This window comes from Bubalus kerabau, chromosome 10, assembly GCF_029407905.1.
Source record: "Bubalus kerabau isolate K-KA32 ecotype Philippines breed swamp buffalo chromosome 10, PCC_UOA_SB_1v2, whole genome shotgun sequence".
Classification (NCBI taxonomy): Eukaryota; Metazoa; Chordata; class Mammalia; order Artiodactyla; family Bovidae; genus Bubalus; species Bubalus kerabau.
The window spans coordinates 16,917,916-16,939,005 of record NC_073633.1 but is presented as its reverse complement, the minus strand read 5'-3'; the positions used below and the strand labels follow the sequence as shown (position 1 = coordinate 16,939,005).

The window sequence follows — 21,090 nt, the reverse complement described above, 5'->3', positions numbered from 1 at the left end:
GGGATTGGAATGAAAACTGACCTTTTCCAGTCCTGTGGCCACTGCTGAGTTTTCCAAATTTGCTGGCATATTGAGTGCAGCACTTTCACAGCATCATCTTTCAGGATTTGAAATAGCTCAACTGGAATTCCATCACCTCCACTAGCTTTGTTCGTAGTGATGCTTTCTAAGGCCCACTTGACTTCACATTCCAGGATGTCTGGCTCTAGGTCAGTGATCACACCATCATGATTATCTGGGTCGTGAAGATGTTTTTTGTACAGTTCTTCTGTGTATTCTTGCCATCTCTTCTTAATATCTTCTGCTTCTGTTAGGTCCATACCATTTCTGTCCTTTATCGAGCTCATCTTTGCATGAAATGTTCCTTTGGTATCTCTGATTTTCTTGAAGAGATCCCTGGTCTTTCCCATTCTGTTGTTTTCCTCTATTTTTTTTTTGCATTGATCGTTGAAGAAGGCTTTCTTATCTCTTCTTGATATTCTTTGGAACTCGGCATTCAGATGCTTGTATCTTTCCTTTTCTCCTTTGCTTTTCGCTTCTCTTCTTTTCACAGCTATTTGTAAGGCCTCCCCAGACAGCCATTTTGCTTTTTTGCATTTCTTTTCTATGGGAATGGTCTTGATCCCTGTCTCCTGTACAATGTCACGAACCTCATTCCATAGTTCATCAGGCACTCTATCTATCAGATCTAGTCCCTTAAATCTATTTCTCACTTCCACTGTATAATCATAAGGGATTTGATTTAGGTCATACCTGAATGGTCTAGTGGTTTTCCCTACTTTCTTCAATTTAAGTCTGAATTTGACAATAAGGAGTTCATGGTCTAAGCCACAGTCAGCTCCTGGTCTTGTTTTTGCTGACTGTATAGAGCTTCTCCATCTTTGGCTGCAAAGAATATAATCAATCTGATTTCGGTGTTGACCATCTGGTGATGTCCATGTATAGAGTCTTCTCTTGTGTTGTTGGAAGAGGGTGTTTGTTATGACCAGTGCATTTTCTTGGCAAAACTCGGTTAGTCTTTGCCCTGCTTCATTCCGTAATCCAAGGCCAAATTTGCCTGTTACTCCAGGTGTTTCTTGACTTGCTACTTTTGCATTCCAGTCCCCTATAATGAAAAGGACATCTTTTTTGGGTGTTAGTTCTATCTTTAAAGTTGAATATATAATGTGAACTGTAACCCTACCCTAATCATAAACTTTTAAAAATTATTTTGTATAATGAGATTTTGGATCTGTGTTTTTTAAATTATATCTCTTTGTTTGGATTTACAGTGGTGGCAAGTTTTCAACACTGCTCCAGAATTTGGGTCCTGAAAATGCTGTGACACTCCTGGTGTTTGCAGTAACAGAGCATAAAATTCTCATTCATTCCTTACGGCCCTCCGTGCTCACCAGTGTGACAGAAGCATTAGTGTCTGTGGGTATCACAGTTTCTTCTTGGCGATCAGTTTCATTTTAAACGTAATTATTCATATAATTTAAAGCTATTTCAATGCTTAACTAAAATCCAGAGTGTAATGAATTTTAATTTTCTGACCATTATCACTAATTGTAATTATTTAACAAGTATTAAACTACTTTAGATAGAAATATTTAAAAGACAATTTTCTGTGTTGCCAATGAATTATGCTTCAATGTTAAAACAGCTAAATATTCTTTTATCTTTTATCCAAGATGATTTTCCCTTTCCACTGGCCGTGCCCCTATGTTCCTCTCTGCCCACTGGCTTTAGCAGATGTCTTGAGTGCACCATGTCCATTCATAGTAGGAATTGATTCAAGATACTTTGATCTCTATGACCCTCCACCAGATGTCAGTTGTGTTGACCTAGATACCAACACCATTTCTCAGTAAGTTTGTTTCAGTGATTCTACATTCTGTAATTTGCAACTTCGTAGGTTTGTTTTTTTTTTTTTGGTATATTTTGTGATAATAATTAGAATTCTTTTGAGCTATATTTTTTTTTTTATATTTGGGGTTTTTGCCATCTTTGAATCAGTTCTTACTATACTTTGATGAGATGGATTTCGTGTACTAGAGAAGGTTTTAATCCTCAGATATTTAAATATTTAAGAAATATTATAATCTTATGCCTTAGAAATTTATGTAAGGAATGTAAGGATTTTATAATTTTCTCTCTCTTTATTGAAAAAATATTTAAGTTGTACCTACTGTAACTATATAGCTTTTCTTTAATTCAGTATTTTCTCTTGTGTCCTTTCAGTTTAATCATACTTAAGCTCTTCAGGAAAGAGGAAATTGATGCAATACCACATTGCATCCACAGGACATACTTAAAATAACTGCAAGTTACCCTGTTAGTAAAGCCCCAAAGCTAGTTAGTACCTTTTACAGTTTAATTCTTCAAATGTTAAAGTAACATCTCTCTTTTTTGGCCAGTTGTTAAATGTTACATGATATAATGTTTTTAAAAATTGAAATGCAGTGTTGTAAATAAGTGTATACTGTATTTATTATGGTAATAAATTACATTTCCCTTCTTTTTATACTTAATTTGTTAAAATAATTTTTTTCTTATTTTAACTTTCTGTTTTGATCACTAATGAGTTAAAAAAGTCAAAAAAACATTGAGTTGTTTGCACTCATCAGTGGTCTTCCTTCTTGGTTTTATCACCCTTTCAAACCTATGGGAGGACTAAACCAGTGAACTAATCACTTTCTGCTTTCCTTCATCCTGAATTTCTGAAACCTCAACCTGAAATTTGAAAGAAAACTCCTGAATATGAAATTTGTTGTTTCCTTTCCCCTTCTCTGACTCATAAATACATAAAGAACATGTTATGAATGTCAAGTTTCTGAAGGGAAATTAATATCTGATAATGTACTAGGCATAAAACTGTATGCATAGCCTAAGGTATCTCTTATTATTCTCTGTATTTTGTGAGGTAGTTTTTACTAAGCACTCTGCCAGACAGATAAGAAAACCAAAACTTAGATTTTTAAGTAATTTAGCAAAAGGCACATAACTTATACTCACGGGACTGATTTTGAAAACATCATGGTCTGACTCCATAACTAGTACTTCGGCCACTAATTATTGGCTAACTAATTCTGTAATAGTAATCTTATAAATGGAACTCACCATGAATAAAAATGCAAAAGGTTGTCATAGATTCAAACTTAGGTACTAGATAAAGCGCTTCTCCTCAACTAAGTTTTAGAGTGATGCTATCAAGGGCAAGAGGAGGAAAATTATGTGAGTAAATAGTAGTAATTCAATGTAATGAACTGATACCAAAATATTGTTCATTCATTTATGCTACAGACATCTCAAGTGTCCTTCCCCCCACCTTTTTTTTTTTGCTAGGCACCGGGAATAAAAAAACAAACCAAATACACTCCTTTCTCTTAAATTGCTAATAACCTAGCAAGGGACACACAGTGAATGCTAAGGCACAGTGGGAGTGCTGTGTTTGAAACTTTCCGCAAGAAAATAATGCCAAGTATTTTTACATTGTGTTCTCACTTTAATACAGGGTTCTTTAGTCCTGGTCACATTCTAAATGAAATAAAATCTCACAGCAGGACATCTGCAGTTTGACCCTGTCCTGTCTGTATTTTTTTTCTCATTGTGGAAAGATAGGGTAGATTCCAAGACAGTTCTTTGTCAGCTTAAGCTTTCCCATCCACTCGTTTTTTCTTTGTTTAGTTTGTGGAGTTTTATTTGCGCTTTTTGTTCTGTGGGAAATGTAGGGAACATTAAAAAAAAAAAGTTCAGCATGTTCCATTTAACACCTGCACTGTGTTGTTGAGTTTGGTGGTTAGAACATAAGTGGTTTACTTTTGTTCTCCTTTTTCTCTACATTTTTTCAAGTTTCCTAAAATTAGTGTTTATTGCTTTTGAAACAGTAAAAAGTTTTAATAAATAGAGAATGGAATCAAAGTTATAGTTAAGTCCAGAAGCTTTACCACATTTTATCGCCATGCTCTTTCCTTTTTCTATTCCATCTATAGTTTAGGGAGCAACTGTGTGGTGATAGTTGTGATAAAGCAGATTACTGAGTTCATCATAGAAACAGAGATATCGGTCAGATCTTCTTTTATAGTTATAAAAGTATTTGGGGATGTTATACTTCTTTCAAATAATCTAACATTATAGATGATTTCTTTTCTGAAAGAAACTAAATTTTACTTATTTTTTAGGGAACTAAGAAACTAAATATTGAATATATCAAAGTATTTTGACAAGGTTTATGGATCCTTCAGTGAACTCCAGGAGTTGGTGATGGACAGGGAGGCCTGGCGTGCTGCGATTCATGGGGTCGCAAAGAGTTGGACACGACTGAGCGACTGATCTGATCTGATCTGATGGATCCTAAGTTCACTGAATGTATCCTAGAGTGCTTTGTCTTAGAGTCTATAAGAAAAAAACAAAACAAAAGTCCCAATAGTAGGATTTCCCCAATATTTAAGTGTGTAAAGACTCTAAATGAGCTTAAGGGTAATGTGTGCAGGCGCGTATGTTCAGTCGTGTCCGACTCTTTGTGGCCATATGGACTGTAGCCCACCAGTCTCCTCTGTCCATGGGATTTTCCAGGCAAGAATACTGGAGTAGATTGCCGTTTCCTCCTCTGGGGGATCTGATGACCACCACATTAAATTTTGGAGTGATTTGCATGATTCTAGTGCAACTGGAATTGACTCAGTATCAACATAAGTATACGTTTTTGAGCTATATTTAATACAAAGTTCAACCCTCATAGTAAATTAATTTTACAATGTTAAGCAGTCCATTTTACACCTGAAGTATTTTTCTCCTTTTAACAAGAATATTCTGTATGCTTTATTTTCATTCAATGTGTTTTCTCTTTTCCCCTTTTTATGAATAACAGGTATATACCTGCCCCACCTCTCCCCATGTTAATCTGACAAATATATTATTGTTATCATTTAATCTCAGAACTGGTGACAAGAAAAATGTAGCCTGGAAGATACTTCCAAAGAAACCATGTAAAAATCTGATGAACACACTGAATAATTTGCATCAGCAACTGGCAAAATGTAAGTGTATAATTTAATTAAAGGAAGTAATTTAATCTGAAGAAAAGTCTCCAATTACTTTGCCTTACTTGTTAAAGGATAGTTTTTATCTAAAAGAAAATTTTTTAGAAGAAGCATTAAAGCAAGTTTTTGGAAACCGAATGGGAGATTTTATGAAGTTTATATCATAATAAAATTCAAAAAGAGGTTAAGGTGGTTATTTTCAAATACTATGGAAAAATACTAGTTTCTACTTATGCGTTTTCTTTGTTCATAAAATAGAAAGTTAGTTTTGAAAGTCTGAGACAGATGGTTTAAATTGCATTAGAAAATGCTGATGATTTCCATGGGGTGGGAGCATGGTCATATGCTTTTCACCTTTGGTAGATCTTAATGCTGTGGCCTACCTCAAATAATTTGAAAACAAAAGTTTGCCAAAAGCATTCAGAAATTAAAGTGAAAATTGATTGGCATATTTCAGTTCAAAGCTTACATAAGAGTATCTTGATAGTGATCCAGAATTACCGATAAAAGGAATTTAAGCCTTCAATTTATCTAAGCTTCTTACTGTTTTATAACAACAGTCCATTCAGGGTTCATAATTTGATGCTGTTGTATGAAAAGTGGTCAGTAATCATGTAGCGATATTTGAGGTTCTCATTTATGTATTAAGTGAAATATAAACATGGGAGGAGGTCTACATCCTCAAGAGTTCAAGGGTACCTTAATATTGTTGGAAGTAGACACAGGAAAAGACAGTGTTTACAAAGTAAACCTTACAACAAGTAGATAATTCAAAAGTGGCTCAAAGTATTGGGATATGAAAAAAAATGACATCAAATAGAAAAAAATTTATCCTATGGAACAAATAAATTACATATGGAATTTTATTTAATCTACTTAACTGCTTTCTAAAAGTTCATGAGCTTCTTTTGAATAGCTGAGAAGTCCAGCAGTTTTTATGGCATTATTCAAACATTATTAAAATAAGTGAAATAGCCCATCCAGCTCTACTGAAGGGCAGAATCCAAAGCTTAAAATTACAGGCTTAAAAAATACTGATATTATTTAGAATTATATATCACTTTACAGCTTAAGAGCACTTTCATATACATTCTTTTGTTTTTACAAATATGGAGATAATAAATTTGAGGGAGGTAGCCTGTTAGATATCATACAGTTAATAAGGATGAAGCTAAGATTAAAACCTAGGTTCTTCATTCCAGTGCCCATTTTCTTTTTTTTTTTTTTTTTTTTAAGGCAGAAATCTGATTTTTAATTTAGTTCATCAAGTGTTATATTAGAGGATTCATCAGGTGTGAAAACACAGCATTCAGTTTGAATTATGGCACAGGTGACTTCCTGAGGTGCTGTAAGCTGTCTAGGGCCTTGCAGTTTTGTAGCAGTGTCCTTCTCATAATAGAGGCCTCCGAGTTCAATCGATTAATACCCTGGTTAGTATTGTCATGCGAGTGTATGTTCCTTGGTTCTTTGTCTCGTCACAACAAAGATTTGGAGTGACGGACATTAAAGCCCTCGGCACGTCACAGCTCTTGAGTCTTGGATAAACCGTGTTACAGCTCTTAGGCAAATCAGTGTTACAGCTCTATTTTATTTAGAAGATAGCAGGAGAGTGAGAGAGAGAGAGAGAGAGAGAGAGAGAAAAGAGCACACGCACGCGGGAGAGAAAGTCCGAGAGAAAGCGCTTTGGCTCCTCCTTTTATATGTTTTTTCTTCCACCTGGGCCTGTCCTATGCAAATTGGGCTTAGCCAGGAATGCTGTTTGTTCTGCCTGAAGTTTTCACTCTGGTCCTCGGATCTTCCTTTGACCTTCCTTGTCTTTTAGCCACCGCCATTTTGGACTCCTTTTCCCTATTCTACCTACCTAACATTCCCCCCTCAAGAGATGGGAGGCCCAATTCTTTGGGAATAGGGGCATCGAGGTCTTTCTGGCTACTTCCTGCTGAACTGGGGCGGCAAGGGATATTGGGCCTCCCTCTCTTACTAGCCTCAATCCTCAGAGTCCTTATAGCGGTGTCCAAGGGTGTGTGATATTTTCCGTGGTCAGCTGTAGTTTTATATCTTTGTTGAACTGGCACTGCATGTTGTAGCTGGTTGACCTTAACCGGAGGTCTTCTGGAATCTGAGACTGGGCTGTGTGAGCTTTCTGCTGAGTTCGTTTTTCGCTGTCCCGGTTTCCAGCACGATGGGCCTTCCTCTGCGCTGGGTTTCTTTGCCTTCCGCTTCTAGTGCAGGAGCTTTGCTGAGTTGGGCTCCTGTTGTGCTTGGCCTCTTCCACATAGAGGTTGTTTCAGCCAGGTTAAATCCGAGTCATGGCACCATAGATGTCACGTGAGTGTATGTTTCACAGTTCTTTGTCTCGTCACAACAAAGATTTGGAGCGACGGACATTAAAGCCCTCGGCGCATCACAGTTCTTGGGTCTTGGATAAACCATGTTACAGCTCTTAGGCAAATCGGTGTTACAGCTCTATTTTATTTAGCAGATAGCAGGAGAGTGAGAGAGAGAGAGAGAGAAGAGCACACGCACGCGGGAGAGAGAGTCCTTTCTTTTTTGCTTTCTTAGACAATAAGAATGTCACAAAAACTTCCTAAGATGACTTATTGTTCCTCGTATTTTAAAAAGTTTTTACATTTTGAAGCAATCACAAACATTGTTCCTTTGACTTTTTGAGAATAGATGTCCGCATCATCTCCAAATGGAATGTATATTTCCTACCAACCAGTACATTCTCCTACGTCACTGCTGTATGCAATAACCGTGACAGTCAGGAAATTAACATTGAGCATTGCTACTGTCCTTAGACCAATTCCAAGTTTTACTGTATGTTAAGGAGTTATATAAACAATGGTTGAAGTAGCTTGAGCTCTTTTGAAAACTCATTTATTATTTTTCTTTCAAATTTATTGAGATATAATTGAGATACAGGACTGTGTAAGGTGTATAGCATAATGACTTGAATCACGTATGCAACAGATTTATAATTGATACCATTATGAACCTTAGTTTTGACAGTTCTGGAGAAAACATTAACACTGTATTTCTTCACAGTACAGCAGAGACCAAGAGATGATGGACTTATGGACTTAGCAATGAATGATTATGACTTTAATTCTGGAAAGAGGTTGCACATGATAGACTTGGAAATCCAAGAGGCATTTTTGTGTTTCATGGCCTCTATTTTAAAAGGTTATAGATCATACTTAAGACCAATAACTCAAGCCCCATCTGAGACAGCCACAGATGCAACTTCTCTTTTTGCTCTACAAGGTAAGTGATTATATAGTACTACAGCTTTCATGTTATTGAGCTTAACTTTGTGATGATTGCTTTCTGGGTTAGTAGCTCATATTTCGGAGAAGGCAATGGCACCCCACTCCAGTACTCTTGCCTGGAAAATCCCATGGACGGAGGAGCCTGGTGGGCTGCAGTCCATGGGGTCACGAAGAGTCGGACACAACTGAGCGACTTCACTTTCACTTTTTACTTTCATGCATTGGAGAAGGAAATGGCAACCCACTCCACAGTGTTCTTGCCTGGAGAATCCCAGGGATGGGGGAGCCTGGTGGGCTGCCGTCTATGGGGTCGCACAGAGTTGGACACGACTGAAGCGACTTAGCAGCAGTAGCAGCAGCAGCTCATTTTTATTAATATATACTTGTCTATTTCAGCAGTATGTGTCTGTCAACTCAGTTGGTAATCTATTTCCATAGAATTAGTTATTTCTCAGGCACATTAAATACAATCCCAGTAGCAAAATACACAGAAGAGACTGTTTGACAAGTACCACTGTACTCTGTTGTGTCACAGGTGTGTTAAGATACTGATGCTTTCAGCTTTCAGGGCACCCAAGCAGTGTTGGGCAAGCATAGGAGCCCCTGGGTTGGAGGATTTAAAAGATTCCTTTCAAAGCAATAGGTTCAGGTTCCTTTCCTATTGCTATCTTTGTCAGGTCATGTCTCCTTCAGGAGTCTGTTTCTTTTTCTGCAAAACAGTAGAGTGTGGAGGGTATAGATGACATGTTTGATCTAGTTCCTGCTAGCTCAAAAGTTCTCTGAACCTATGAATGTATTATATATACTAACATTGCAAATTTATGTTGAACAGCTTTCTTAAGAAGTCGGGACCGGTCACATCAGAAATTCTATAACATGATGACCAAAACACAAATGTTTATTCGCTTCATTGAGGAATGTTCTTTCGTCAGTGATAAAGATGCAAGCCTGGCGTTTTTTGATGATTGTGTAGATAAAGTAAGTCATATAGTATGTCTACAGTGCCCTAACTTATTTTGCGTGACTATTATAAATGTTTTGAGTTACAGTTTCTATTTATAACTTAACCAGCTTTTAACAAAATTTTAATTAATTCCATTTAATCATTGACCCTTTATTATGAAGGTTTTGGTGGCCTTCTAGATGTTATGGAACTTATAACTTTGCAGGATTTTACTAAATTGTGAATTTTATTTTAGCAACCATGTCTGTAACTCTTCCTGTCCATTTATAGACTAAGGGGATTTTATCCAAGTCTTTGGACCTCTAACTTGAGCATCCTTAATTTTCACCTCTCCTTTTGGTCTGAAGTGGATTGTCACATACTGAGAGTAGGAGTAGAACATAACATTTCACCTGAACATTTCTACAATTTGGGAGTGCATTTGTAGCATAAATTAAGTGAATAAATTCTATTACATTCATCTGTGAAACCTTCCCTTCCCCTGTAGTCCACTGTCATTAGTGAGGTAGAGCAAAGTGAGTATTCATGCTGGATAGAGAGGAACTTGGGGATCAGTGCCCCAGAGAGGGGTGCCAGAATCTGAATGGGTGAAGGAGGAGCAGCTGAGCATGGAGTGTTGGAGCCCAAGACGGTGAGGAGAGCATTCATCCATGCAAGGGTAGCATGGGGGAGTCAGAGGACGAGCAGGATGAAGAGAGTGTCCATGCTGGAGGACAGACTGTTCCAAGGGGTCAGAACCTAAACAGGATAGGTCCATGTAGACATGAGGACAGCAGAGAGTGTCAGAGTCTAAGCAAGGCAGAGTCTGAGTGTTCCCATTGGGTGGTGCCAGCAAATGAGGTATCAGAATTTGATCTGGAAATTAGAACATGTGAGGCATAATTGATGTGGAAAAATACTGTTTCTGGTGCTGATAGAGAGTTGACAAACTTAAGATGCCCAGAAATAACCACCCTAGTCCTTGAAATGATTTGCTTTGCTTGCTTAGTTGCTCAGTCATGTGCGACTCTTGAGACACTATGGACTGTAGCCCACCAGGCTCCTCTGTCCATGGGATTTTTCAGCTAAGAATACTGGAGCAGGATGCCATTTCCTCCTCCAGGGGATCTTCCCAACCCAGGGATCAAACCCGCATCTCCCTGCATTGCAGGTGGATTCTTTACCTGTTGAGCCATCAGCAAAACCCTGAAATCCTTTAGAATAGGGAAAAGGTGGATATATGGCAATATTTTCTTAGAACTCAAAATTCATTTTCTCATAGAAACACTGATATACGTGGTGACTGTCTGTAGTTCAGATGGTGCATGGCTATAGTGTTGTGCCAGAAATATGTATTAAATTTCTTTTTGGTGGATTGGTATTCTAACCACCATTTAGAACAAATTTTTAGAGTCCAGATTTATTGTAATAAATATATAAATGATAAATGCACTTTTGAAGTGTACAGTTTGATAAGTTTTGGCAAATACAGATTTCCATGTAACCATGACCCCAAAACATAGAACTTTTCTATCACCCCAAAAAGGATATTGTTTTTTTGGGAAATTCATTTTTTGTAGTTTGAATAACCTATATAAATAAGACAGACTTTTAGAACCCTGCTTTTTTGTAAGCTGAGTTCTGTCTTGAAATCCTGTTTGTTTGGAGACGTAACATTATAGCTCCTTGATAGTTTTGTCTTCATTGTAGCATTATACCAAGAATGTGCTTTTCAATATTTTAATTAAATTTTTAAGTTTGCCTTTTTTTGGTGCTTTTAAAGTTAAATATTAGTAGAAAGAATAAATAGAAAAGATGTACAATGAATAAAAGTATGCTTTAAAGAATTTCTCTAAATCCTTTTTTATAGGAATAATTCTGTTGGTTTTTTAAATAAAAATGTTTCTGACTAACATGCACTTTGAATGTTTTTCCTCTGTAGTGCTTGGCTTCCTCTATGGTGCTGAGCTTCCCTTGTGAACAATGGCATATATTAATAATTGGGTAACAATTGTTCCTTGTGCCAAGTCAACTGAATCATAAGGGACCAAATTAGTGACAGCGTTTGCTAATAGCCTGCTTTAGCCAATAAATTTATGAATCTACATAGGAACACCGAATTAGTTGGAAGAATCCAATTAACAGTGCAGAAAAGAAAAATCGTGTATTGTTCCCTTTTACTTCTTGCTCATTTTGTGTATCTTGCTTTCACAAGTTTGTGTTTCGGCTAAAAACTCATATAATGGTATCACATGGTTTTAAAAAATCCTTACAATATTGGAAGACATACAGGATTTATAATTTTGCTAGATATTTAGGGTATCATGTTTGAAGAAGGATATTTTATTACTGAAAGTTTCTGTATTGTCTAGGATTTTCTTTTTTTTAACTTAAATGTATTTATTTTAATTAGAGGCTAATTACTTTACATTATTGTATTGGTTTTGCCATAGGATTTTCTGAAAATAGGTTACTTACTATTTAGTTGATAAAAGTTAGTGTGAGGCATGATTGACGTAAAGAATATAAATTCTGAGACGTCTCAAAAAAGGAACAACCCAATTAAGTGTATAATTATTGTGTCTAGGCAGATTGTTTCTCTAAAATGCTCTTTACCTATTCAAAGTCTGGATCCAACAAAATATCACTTACATATAGTGGATTCATTATTATACTTAAGAATTTTGATGATTACTAAGAAAGTCAAAACTGGAAAATTTACTCACTAAAACATAGTTACTTGTATTTGCTTTATTATAATTCAAGGAACTCTTAGTAGAGAAAATAATAAAATGTCAAAAATCCAAAGTGGATCTTTTTCTTAGTTAAAAGTGATTTTATTTGTGATATCATAAAATATATCTTAATAGAGATTAATTGCATTCCTAGTATTAAGCAGAACTCTCTGAAATAGTAAATAATTGTACAGTGCTGTTACTATTTTTCATATTTTAATAGCATAGTTTCAGTGCATTAAGCATAAGTCAGTGATTGCTTTTAATGGTTTTTGAATATCAATAATACTTTTAAAATAGACATTCATATGGGATTATTCCTTAGCTAAGTGACTCTGAGCTTAATTTTTTTAAGTGAACAGATCCCCTCTGGCAGTCTGGCTATGAAAACTAAATAATATCAGATATTCATTAAGTGCTTCAGCCAATCAATGACTAACATTGAACAAAAATTAGACATATTGCTCTTTTGATCTTAGCCTATCCAAACAGAAAACATTTGATCAACTTTAAAAAACCTTGAGTGGGTAAAGCTGACTAGGACTAAGAAAAACAATATATGAGAATTATTTGTGTTTCATTTATGACTAATTTGAAAGCCATGTGTTCTTTTTCTTCATATGATTGTATTTTAAATCCTTACAATCTGTTCCTATAGGATGGAGCTTAACTGAAAGCAGTTTGTGTAACAAATAGTCTGGTAAGGTTTTTCTTGGTCTCCCAAGCATCCCTCTGCAGTGTTTTCTGAGCATATTAATGTCTTGTGAAAAAATACGAAGAGAATATGAAAATTATTTTAATTTTATCCTGCCGTGGGTGTTGGATTTCTTTTTTCTCCCAGTAGAGACAGATGTCACTGTGTTTTCCAAAAGACAGAAATGCCCAACTGATAAATGAAGCATTTATTACATGGTAGTTTTTGTAATGTTGAAATGGGATTTTGTTAGTAGACAAGCTAAGGGAAGTTATCCCAAGGTACTGAATTTACAGAGCACAATTTTAATATTTTAGTAGACTTTACAATACTTAGAGCAGTTGTCCATGTCCATAGGTTTTTTCCTATGCAAACAAAGGGACAGATCTGACAGGGAGAAGCTGATAAATAAATAAATAAAAATTTTAAAATACCTAATGCTCACAGACAGACAGTTCTCTTATAATATTCCATTATGAAGACTGGAGTGGTTGGTTTCCAGCTTCCTTTCCAGTGTCCTTTGGTATTGGTTGTAACCTTTTTATTGTGGTTCATCTCTTCTACTTCATTATCACTGCTGTTGTTATAATTACATTAACCTCTTTTCATCTACATAAAAATGTTTGCATATCATATAGAACTTCCATCTTCATTTTGGGGTTGCCCATGGATGCTCTGGGGTTGCCATTGGACAGGACTAGAAAAGATCAGTTTTCACTCCAATCCCAAAGAAAGGCAATGCCAAAGAATGTTCAAACTACCACACAGTTGCACTCATCTCACACACTAGCAGAGTAATGCTCAAAATTCTCCAAGCCAGGCTTCAACAGTATGTGAACCACGAAATTCCAGATGTTCAAGCTGGTTTTAGAAAAGGCAGAGGAACCAGAGATCAAATTGCCAACGTCTGTTGGATCATCAAAAAAGCAAGAGAGTTCCAGAAAAACATCTACTTCTGCTTTGTTGACTACGCCGAAACCTTTGACTGTGTGGATCACAACAGACTGTGGAAAATTCTTCAAGAGATGGGAATGCCAGACCACCTGACCTGCCTCCTGAGAAATCTATATGCAGGTCAAGAAGCCACAGTTAGAACTGGACATGGAACAACAGACTTGCTCCAAATCTGGAGAAGAGTACATCAAGGCTGTATATTGTCATCCTGTTTATTTAACTTACATGCAGGGTACATCATGTGAAATGCTGGGCTGGATGAAGCACAAGCTGGAATCAAGATTGCCAGCAGAAATATCAATAACCTCAGATACCCAGATGACACCACCCTTATGGCAGAAAGCGAAGAAAACTCAAGAGCCTCTTGATGAAAGTAAAAGAGGAGAGTAGAAAAGTTGGCTTAAAACTCAATATTCAGAAAACTAAGACCATATCATCCAGTCCCATCACTTCATGGCAAATAGATGGAGAAACAATGGAAACAGTGAGAGATTTTATTTTGGGGGGCTCCAAAATCACTGCAGGTGGTGACTGCAGCCATGGAATTAAAAGATGCTTGCTCCTTGGAAGAAAAACTAGGACCAACATAGACAGCATGTTGAAAAGCAGAGAACATTACTCTGCCAACAAAGGTCCATCTAGTAAAGCTATGATTTTTTCCAGTAGTCATGTATGGATATGAGAGTTGGACTATAAAGAAAGCTGAGCGCCAAAGAATTGATGCTTTTGAACTGTGGTGTTGGAGAAGACTCTTGAGAGTCCCTTGGACTCCTAGGAGATCCAACTAGTCCATCCTAAAGAAAATCAGTCCTGAATATTCATTGGAAGTACTGATGCTTAAACCTGAAACTCCAATACTTTGGCCATCTGATGCGAAGAACTGATCATTGGAAAAGACCCTGATGCTGGGAAAGATTGAAGGCAGGAGGAGAAGGGGATGACAGAGGACAAGATGGTTGGATGGCATCACCGACTCGACAGACATGAGTTTGAGCACGCATCAGGAGTTGGTGATGGACAGGGAGGCCTGGCATGCTGCAGTCCATGGGGTTGTAAAGAGTTGGACACAACTGAGTGACTGAACTGATCTAAACTGGTGAACGTTATATCCTTCTAGGGACACCAGTGATTTCCAGTTATTATTGACATGTTCCTAATGTTGTTTTATGAAGTAACAGAAGTGTGGAAAATAAAAGGGTGGAAAAACTCTATAAGCTCAGTGCCCTAATATCCATTTTACATTTACTTTCAGTTTTTTTTAACATAATTGTGATTACGTCCTAATTTTTTACATAACCAGATCTTATAAACCTTTTTATATTGCTGCCAAATCTCTAAAAAGTAATTTTTTATTGTTTGCCACATTAAAACATAGCATAGTGTAAAAAGTCAAATGATTTTACAAGGCTTAGGTCCCATTTTTTTTCCCACCCCTAGTTTCTATTCTCAGAGGCAACCACTTTCTCTTTTAGCTATTTCATCAGTCATCTACTTTAAGATTTCCAAATAATGTCTTGTTATTGCTGCTTATTGTTTTATATATTCTCCATTAAGGTTGTATCTACTACCATCACCAAAATTCTCCCATTGTTGGTCAAATGGTTTGCAATGTTGATATTTTAATTGATATTTTATCAATATGCCTGTCTGAAAATTTCACTTTGTATGCAGTCACAGATAGGTCATATGTACATATTGTAATTAAATTTTCTTTTACGTATGGACTTTGTTTTCCCTAAAGTTAATAATTGCTATATTTCTAATTTTGTGTGTACTATTAATTCATCTCTAAGTGCTTCTATGAAGGTAAAAAATCGAAAATCTCAGTTTCTCTAACATGTCAGATAGTCTATCAGTTGTTTGTTTTTTTTTTTAATTCTTGCTGGAGCTTTCCATCTTTGTGTTTCAGTCTGAACTGCTTTCTAGACTGTCATCCTAGGATTTTCCTTCACCATCATCTTGGGAATTGTACTGACCTCTCTTCAGAGTTGGATCCCCAGCTTTCTGGCTTCAGTAACTTCCCTCTTGGTTTATTTCCTTGTTATGGTGAATCACAGGTTTCGGTGGTTTAGTGAGAAAGACTCGATGGGAGTTACATGTTTTGATGCCCTGCCTGCCTGCAAATTTCATTATTCTCCCTTAATACTTGATTGCTAGTCTGGTCGGATGTAAAATCTGAAGTCATTACTACATTGTCTTCTGGCCTCAGATGTTATTGTTGAGAATAACATCTAGTCTAGTACTGTCTTTATTTCTGATCTTTTGTGCCTGATCTCTCTTTCTTTCTGGAACCATTTAAGATCCCTGATCTGAAATCGCAAGGATATGCCTGGTGTCAGCCTTCATTTTCGTCTCTGAGTTGGACATATATAGGCCCTTTTAATCTATAACTTATGGCCTTCAAATTCTGGGGTATTTTCTTTCATATTTTTCTTTTTTATAATTTTTTTAAGATTTACTTATTTTCTTGGCTGCATCAGGTCTTGGTTGCTGCACATGGGATCTTCTGTGCCTCACGCCACATCTTTTGTCCTGGCACATGGACTCTCTAGTTGTGGTGTACGGGCTTAGTTGCTCTGAGGCATGTGGGATCTTAGTTCCCCAGCAGGGACTGAACCCATGTCCTGTGCATTGCACAGCAGGTTCTTCACCACTGAACCACCAGGAAATTGCTGTGTTTTTTTTTTTCCTTTTTTAGATTTACTTTCCTCCAATTTCTCTGTTCTCTTTTTCCGAAATATGTATTGTTTGTGTATTGGCCCTCCTGGCCTGATCTTCTTAATTTTCTTTTTTCTTTCTTTTTTGGTTGTTGTTTTCATCTTATTTTCTGTCTCTTTGTCATATCTCCACTTTCCAGATGTCTTCAATTTTATCTTTCAGCCTTTATAGTATACTTTTAACCTCTGTTATCATATTTATAATTGCCATAAGCTCCTTCTCATTCTCTGAATGCTCCCTTCTTATGTGTCTATGTGTTATAGCATCTTCTTGTTTTGTGGATGTAGGCTTATTCATTTTAGTTATTTTGAAGGGTTTTTTCCCCTTTCATTGTCTCTCCTTCTGAGAACCTTTTAATACTTATTTTATTCTTTTTCAAGTTTTTGGTGTTTTGTGTGTGTGATCTTTAGGGTATTTGTTACCAAGTATGAGGCACAGAGAACTCAGTGGAGCTCTTTCTAGAAGGTGAGACTTGGCGCTTCCTTAGGTATGAGATTGATGATCATAAAGGAACTCAGCTATTTCATTAGAGTCCCTATTTGATCAGTGTCTGTAATTCTTTTAGGCTACATAGTTTCCCCAAGAGATATCTCCAGTCTTTAGCCTAGAATGCGTAAGCAAGTATTCTCAGAGCTGAGTGGGGAAGGTAGCTAAGATTTTCCACTTGTTGTAACATGTAAGCTTTTACTCATTTTGCCTGTTTTATGGTATTAATCTCCTTCATCTTCCCCAGCTCTGCCTGGCATCCTCAAATGTAAGACTTCTCTGATTCACTCAGAAAGACCCAACCCAGTTTTCTGCTGCTGGGGAGAAGTCATGGCCTAACTGTGCTGGCTTGGGCAAGGGTCTGCTGCTACTGCTAAGTCACTTCAGTCGTGTCCGACTCTGTGCGACCCCATAGATGGCAGCCCACCAGGCTCCCCTGTCCCTGGGATTCTCCAGGCAAGAACACTGGAGTGGGTTGCCATTTCCTTCTCCAATGCATGAAAGTGAAAAGTGAAAGTGAAGTCGCTCAGTCATATCTGACTGGGCAAGGGTCTAGGAGTTCTCAAATGCAGGCATTTAACTAATTCTCCTGATTCAACCCCACTTGCCATCCTGTCTTCAGGGGCATCATGCTCTTCATTCCTGACCTTTCTGGTGCTCTGTAGAGCCAAATGGTTGACTTTTTGGTTTTTCTTCTCTACCCCCTCCCCAGTGCCAGACATGTGGTTTTCAGCTTTCATAGGTCTCATCAAGCTACTATGCAGCTTCTAAAATGTTTTGAACTCAGGTCTGCTGTTGACTTCTCTCCAGTTCATTTTGCCTTCATTATCTCCTTACTCTTGTTTTGGTGAGACTTCAGGAAGGATTGAAGGTAAATAGTTGTGTTTAATTTGTCTTGTCCAACCAGAAGCCTGCATAACCTTTACTCTTTTCATTTTTTTTTGTTTGTTTTAATGATTTTCTTTTAGATTTAAGGCTGTGCAGGGTCTTCGTTGATACATGGGCTTTTCTCTAGTTGCAGCGAGCAGTCTGCTCTCCACTTGTGATGCATGGGCTTCTCGTTGTGGTGGCTCCCCTTGTTGCGGAGCACAGACTCTAAGGTGTGCGGGTTCAGGAGTTGCGGCTCCTGGGCTCTAGAGCACAGGCTCAGTAGTTGTGGCATATGGGCTTAGCTGCTCCTAGGCATGTGGGATCTTCCCACACCAGGGAGGGAACTCTTTACCACTGAGCCACCAGGGAAGCCCTCAGGCATATTTTCGATTCTAGTGTTCCACACTCGTATCTGGTGAGAGAGGCCAGGATCAAGAAGCCTGGGAACTGGGAGTCCTCGGCCACAGTTCTGGCTTTGCCATCAAAAGCTCTGGGGCCTCTGGCAAGCACCTCAGCTTTCCTGGGACTGTTTACTTCCCTCGGTCGTGTCTGACTCTTTGTGACCCTATGGACAGTAGCCCGCCAGGCTCCTCTGTCCATGGGATTTCCCAGGCAAAACTATTGGAGTGGGTTGCCATTTTCTTCTCCATACTCTTTCATTTTTAGTGACTGTATATATCATCTATGTATCATACTTTATTTATTTACTTATTTTTTGTCATGTAGGTGACTTCCAGTTTACTGTTATTGTATGTGTATATATGTGTGCTCAGTCGTGTCTCTTTGCAACCCCATGGACTAGATATAGCCTTCCAGGGTCCTTTGTCCATGGGATTCTCCAGGCAAGAATACTGGAGAGGGTTGTCATTTCCTCCTCCCAGGGATCTTCCCAACCCAGGGATCAAACCCATGTCTCTTACATCTCCTGCATTGGCAGGCAGGTTCTTTACCACTAGCATCACCTGAGAAGCCCAAGAACTGAAAGTGTTAGTTGCTCAGTCATGTCCCACTCTTTGCAACCTCATGGTCTGTCCATGGAATTCTCCATGGCAAGAGTACTGGAGTGGGTTGCCATTCCCTTTCCAGGGGATCTCTGGGATCTCTGAGACCCAGGGATCAAACCCAGGTCTCCTTCATTGCAGGTGGATTACTTACCATCTGAGCTACCAGGGAAGCTTATTGCAGTCCTGCAAAAAAAAAAAAAAATTTCATACTGATAATTTTTTCTATTAGGTTTTTTCCTTAGAATAAGGAGGAAGGGAATTCCCTGGCAGTCCCGTGGTTAAGAGTCCATACTCCTACTGCAGAGGATACAGGTTTGATCCATGGCACAATGCAGCACAGCCCAAGGGGAATAAAGGGTATGGTGGTTGTGTTTAAATATATCTTGCTTTCTAAAAAAGATTGTATCAATTTTGAGTACTAGCTGAGTTTGTGATTATCTAATTTACTATATTTATTATCTCATTGCTTGTTTCACTGTATAAAAGTCTTGAAAGGCTAAAAACAAAGGTACCTTCTTTTATAATATACTGATTAATTTTAAACCCTTGGACAGAATTGAAATAAGTGCTTATCCTAAAAGTAGTATAGTCTTCCTTGTTTACATTTTTATTCTGAACATTTGTTGCTTTTGTAATTTTTATAAAGCAAGTAAAAATGAATAACATATTCATTATTTTAATTGGAAGACAAATAACAATATAAAGAAGAAAATTATTGCCAGTAATAACACCACCCAGAGGTACCATTTTGATAACTGTGTGTGTGCATCTTTGTGTGTGTGGGAAAGTGTGCACACACAGAAATATATCTATATAACAGATATAGGCACAGTCTTAAAAAAGTTAGAATCATACTCCCTGTGTGTGTGGTATGTGTATATAGATACACATATATATTATTTAGTAGTTTTTTTTATTATTTTGTGAACATTTTCTCCTGTCATTAATTATAATTCTGAAACATGCCTTAATTATTGTCTAGTTCACTATATGGATATACCATTAGAAACATTCTTTAATACTAGAGATTACAGCAGGTAATGCTGTGAAATTATAATCAACAACTTATATAAGAAGACTCTGAATGTATCACCTCTTTTTAAAGGTTAGGAAAATGGTAAAAGCTGTTTCTGTCCTGTTTTGGTCTACTCTTCTGTAAATCCTTACTTTAAGATTTAACTTGTTAATAAGACTTACTGTCCATTTATTCCTGTTATGTGACATTAATTCTGTCTAACCTGATAAAATTCTGTGCATTCTATTTTGTCATATGTATGACATCTGGTTTAAATTAATGTGAATGTTGTGCTATTTAGTTTATGAGTTCCTTTTGGGAAGTTTAGATTCTATGAAGTTTTTATTTTTATGAATATTACCATACCATAGAGTATCTTGAGGTAACAGACAACTGAAATGCTTTAAATATTGATGTGACCAGAACTTAACACAAATGTGCTTCTACATATACTGGAAGGGCGTAGGGAAGTTTATTTTACTTAGCCGAAATCAAAGACAGACCCAGTATTCTCAACATACACACACACGCATGCATGCATGCACATTTAAATATTATTATTTGTTAACATAATAACATTTTAAGGTTGTATTTCTTGAGTAAATTTTCACTATTCAAAATGCAAAACAACATTAAAAGGTAATATATTGGGAAATCTGGATCCTATTCCATTCTAGTACATTCCCTTCATCTCCTCTTAGCCATATAGATAATTAGTTTCTTAAAAAAGTATTTTTGAGTATTTCTTTATGTGAGTACAAGCGAAAACTAAATATGTTGTTATTGTCACTTGATTATCTCAGAGAACTTTCTATAGTAATACACAGAGAACTTGCTCATTCTTTTTTTAAATAGCTTCTTAGTGTCTAGTTGTGTAAATGGTTTATTTAACCATTCCCTTATAGATGAACACTTGTCTAGTCAATGTATCTTTTTAATATATATATTTTTAACTCCTTCAGGTGGATATGGACAAGAATGGTGAAGTGCGACTTATAGAATTGGATGAATCTTTCAAAAGTGAACATACTGTTTTTGTAACACCTCCTGAGATCCCCCATCTACCCAATGGTGAAGAACCCCCTTTACAGTACAGGTATTCAAGAGGCAGAATGTTTGAGATTGAAAGAGAGAAGCAATCCATCATCTGTGACGTAGCTTTCTAAGGACTGTGGTATTTTCAAAAATCCAAACTTTACAGATCCCTAATTTTTAGGTGGTAAGCAAGCTTATCCCACATCCATTACTAACTTTTGAGGTATAAAAAGAAAAAATATATAATTTTGCATGATACAGACTTAGGAAGCTCTCTATATCTCCATAAGTATATGTTCTCATAAATTTTAAGTTAGGACCCTCCAAAATGTAGCACATT

The 21,090-nt window shown here is 37.0% G+C and overlaps 1 protein-coding gene across 5 annotated transcripts in view; it reads left to right on the top strand.

Moving 5' to 3' along the window:
* The window catches only part of DENND4A (DENN domain containing 4A), a 118,880-nt gene that overhangs the window by 63,337 nt on the left and 34,453 nt on the right, over nt 1-21,090 (top strand). For all 5 annotated transcript variants that reach the window (XM_055536733.1, XM_055536732.1, XM_055536735.1 and 2 more), the window contains 6 exons: nt 1,272-1,416; nt 1,674-1,849; nt 4,921-5,021; nt 8,073-8,291; nt 9,129-9,274; nt 20,678-20,811. In XM_055536733.1, the coding sequence (XP_055392708.1) occupies nt 1,272-1,416; nt 1,674-1,849; nt 4,921-5,021; nt 8,073-8,291; nt 9,129-9,274; nt 20,678-20,811 (921 nt within the window). The remainder of the gene's footprint in view (nt 1-1,271; nt 1,417-1,673; nt 1,850-4,920; nt 5,022-8,072; nt 8,292-9,128; nt 9,275-20,677; nt 20,812-21,090) is intronic.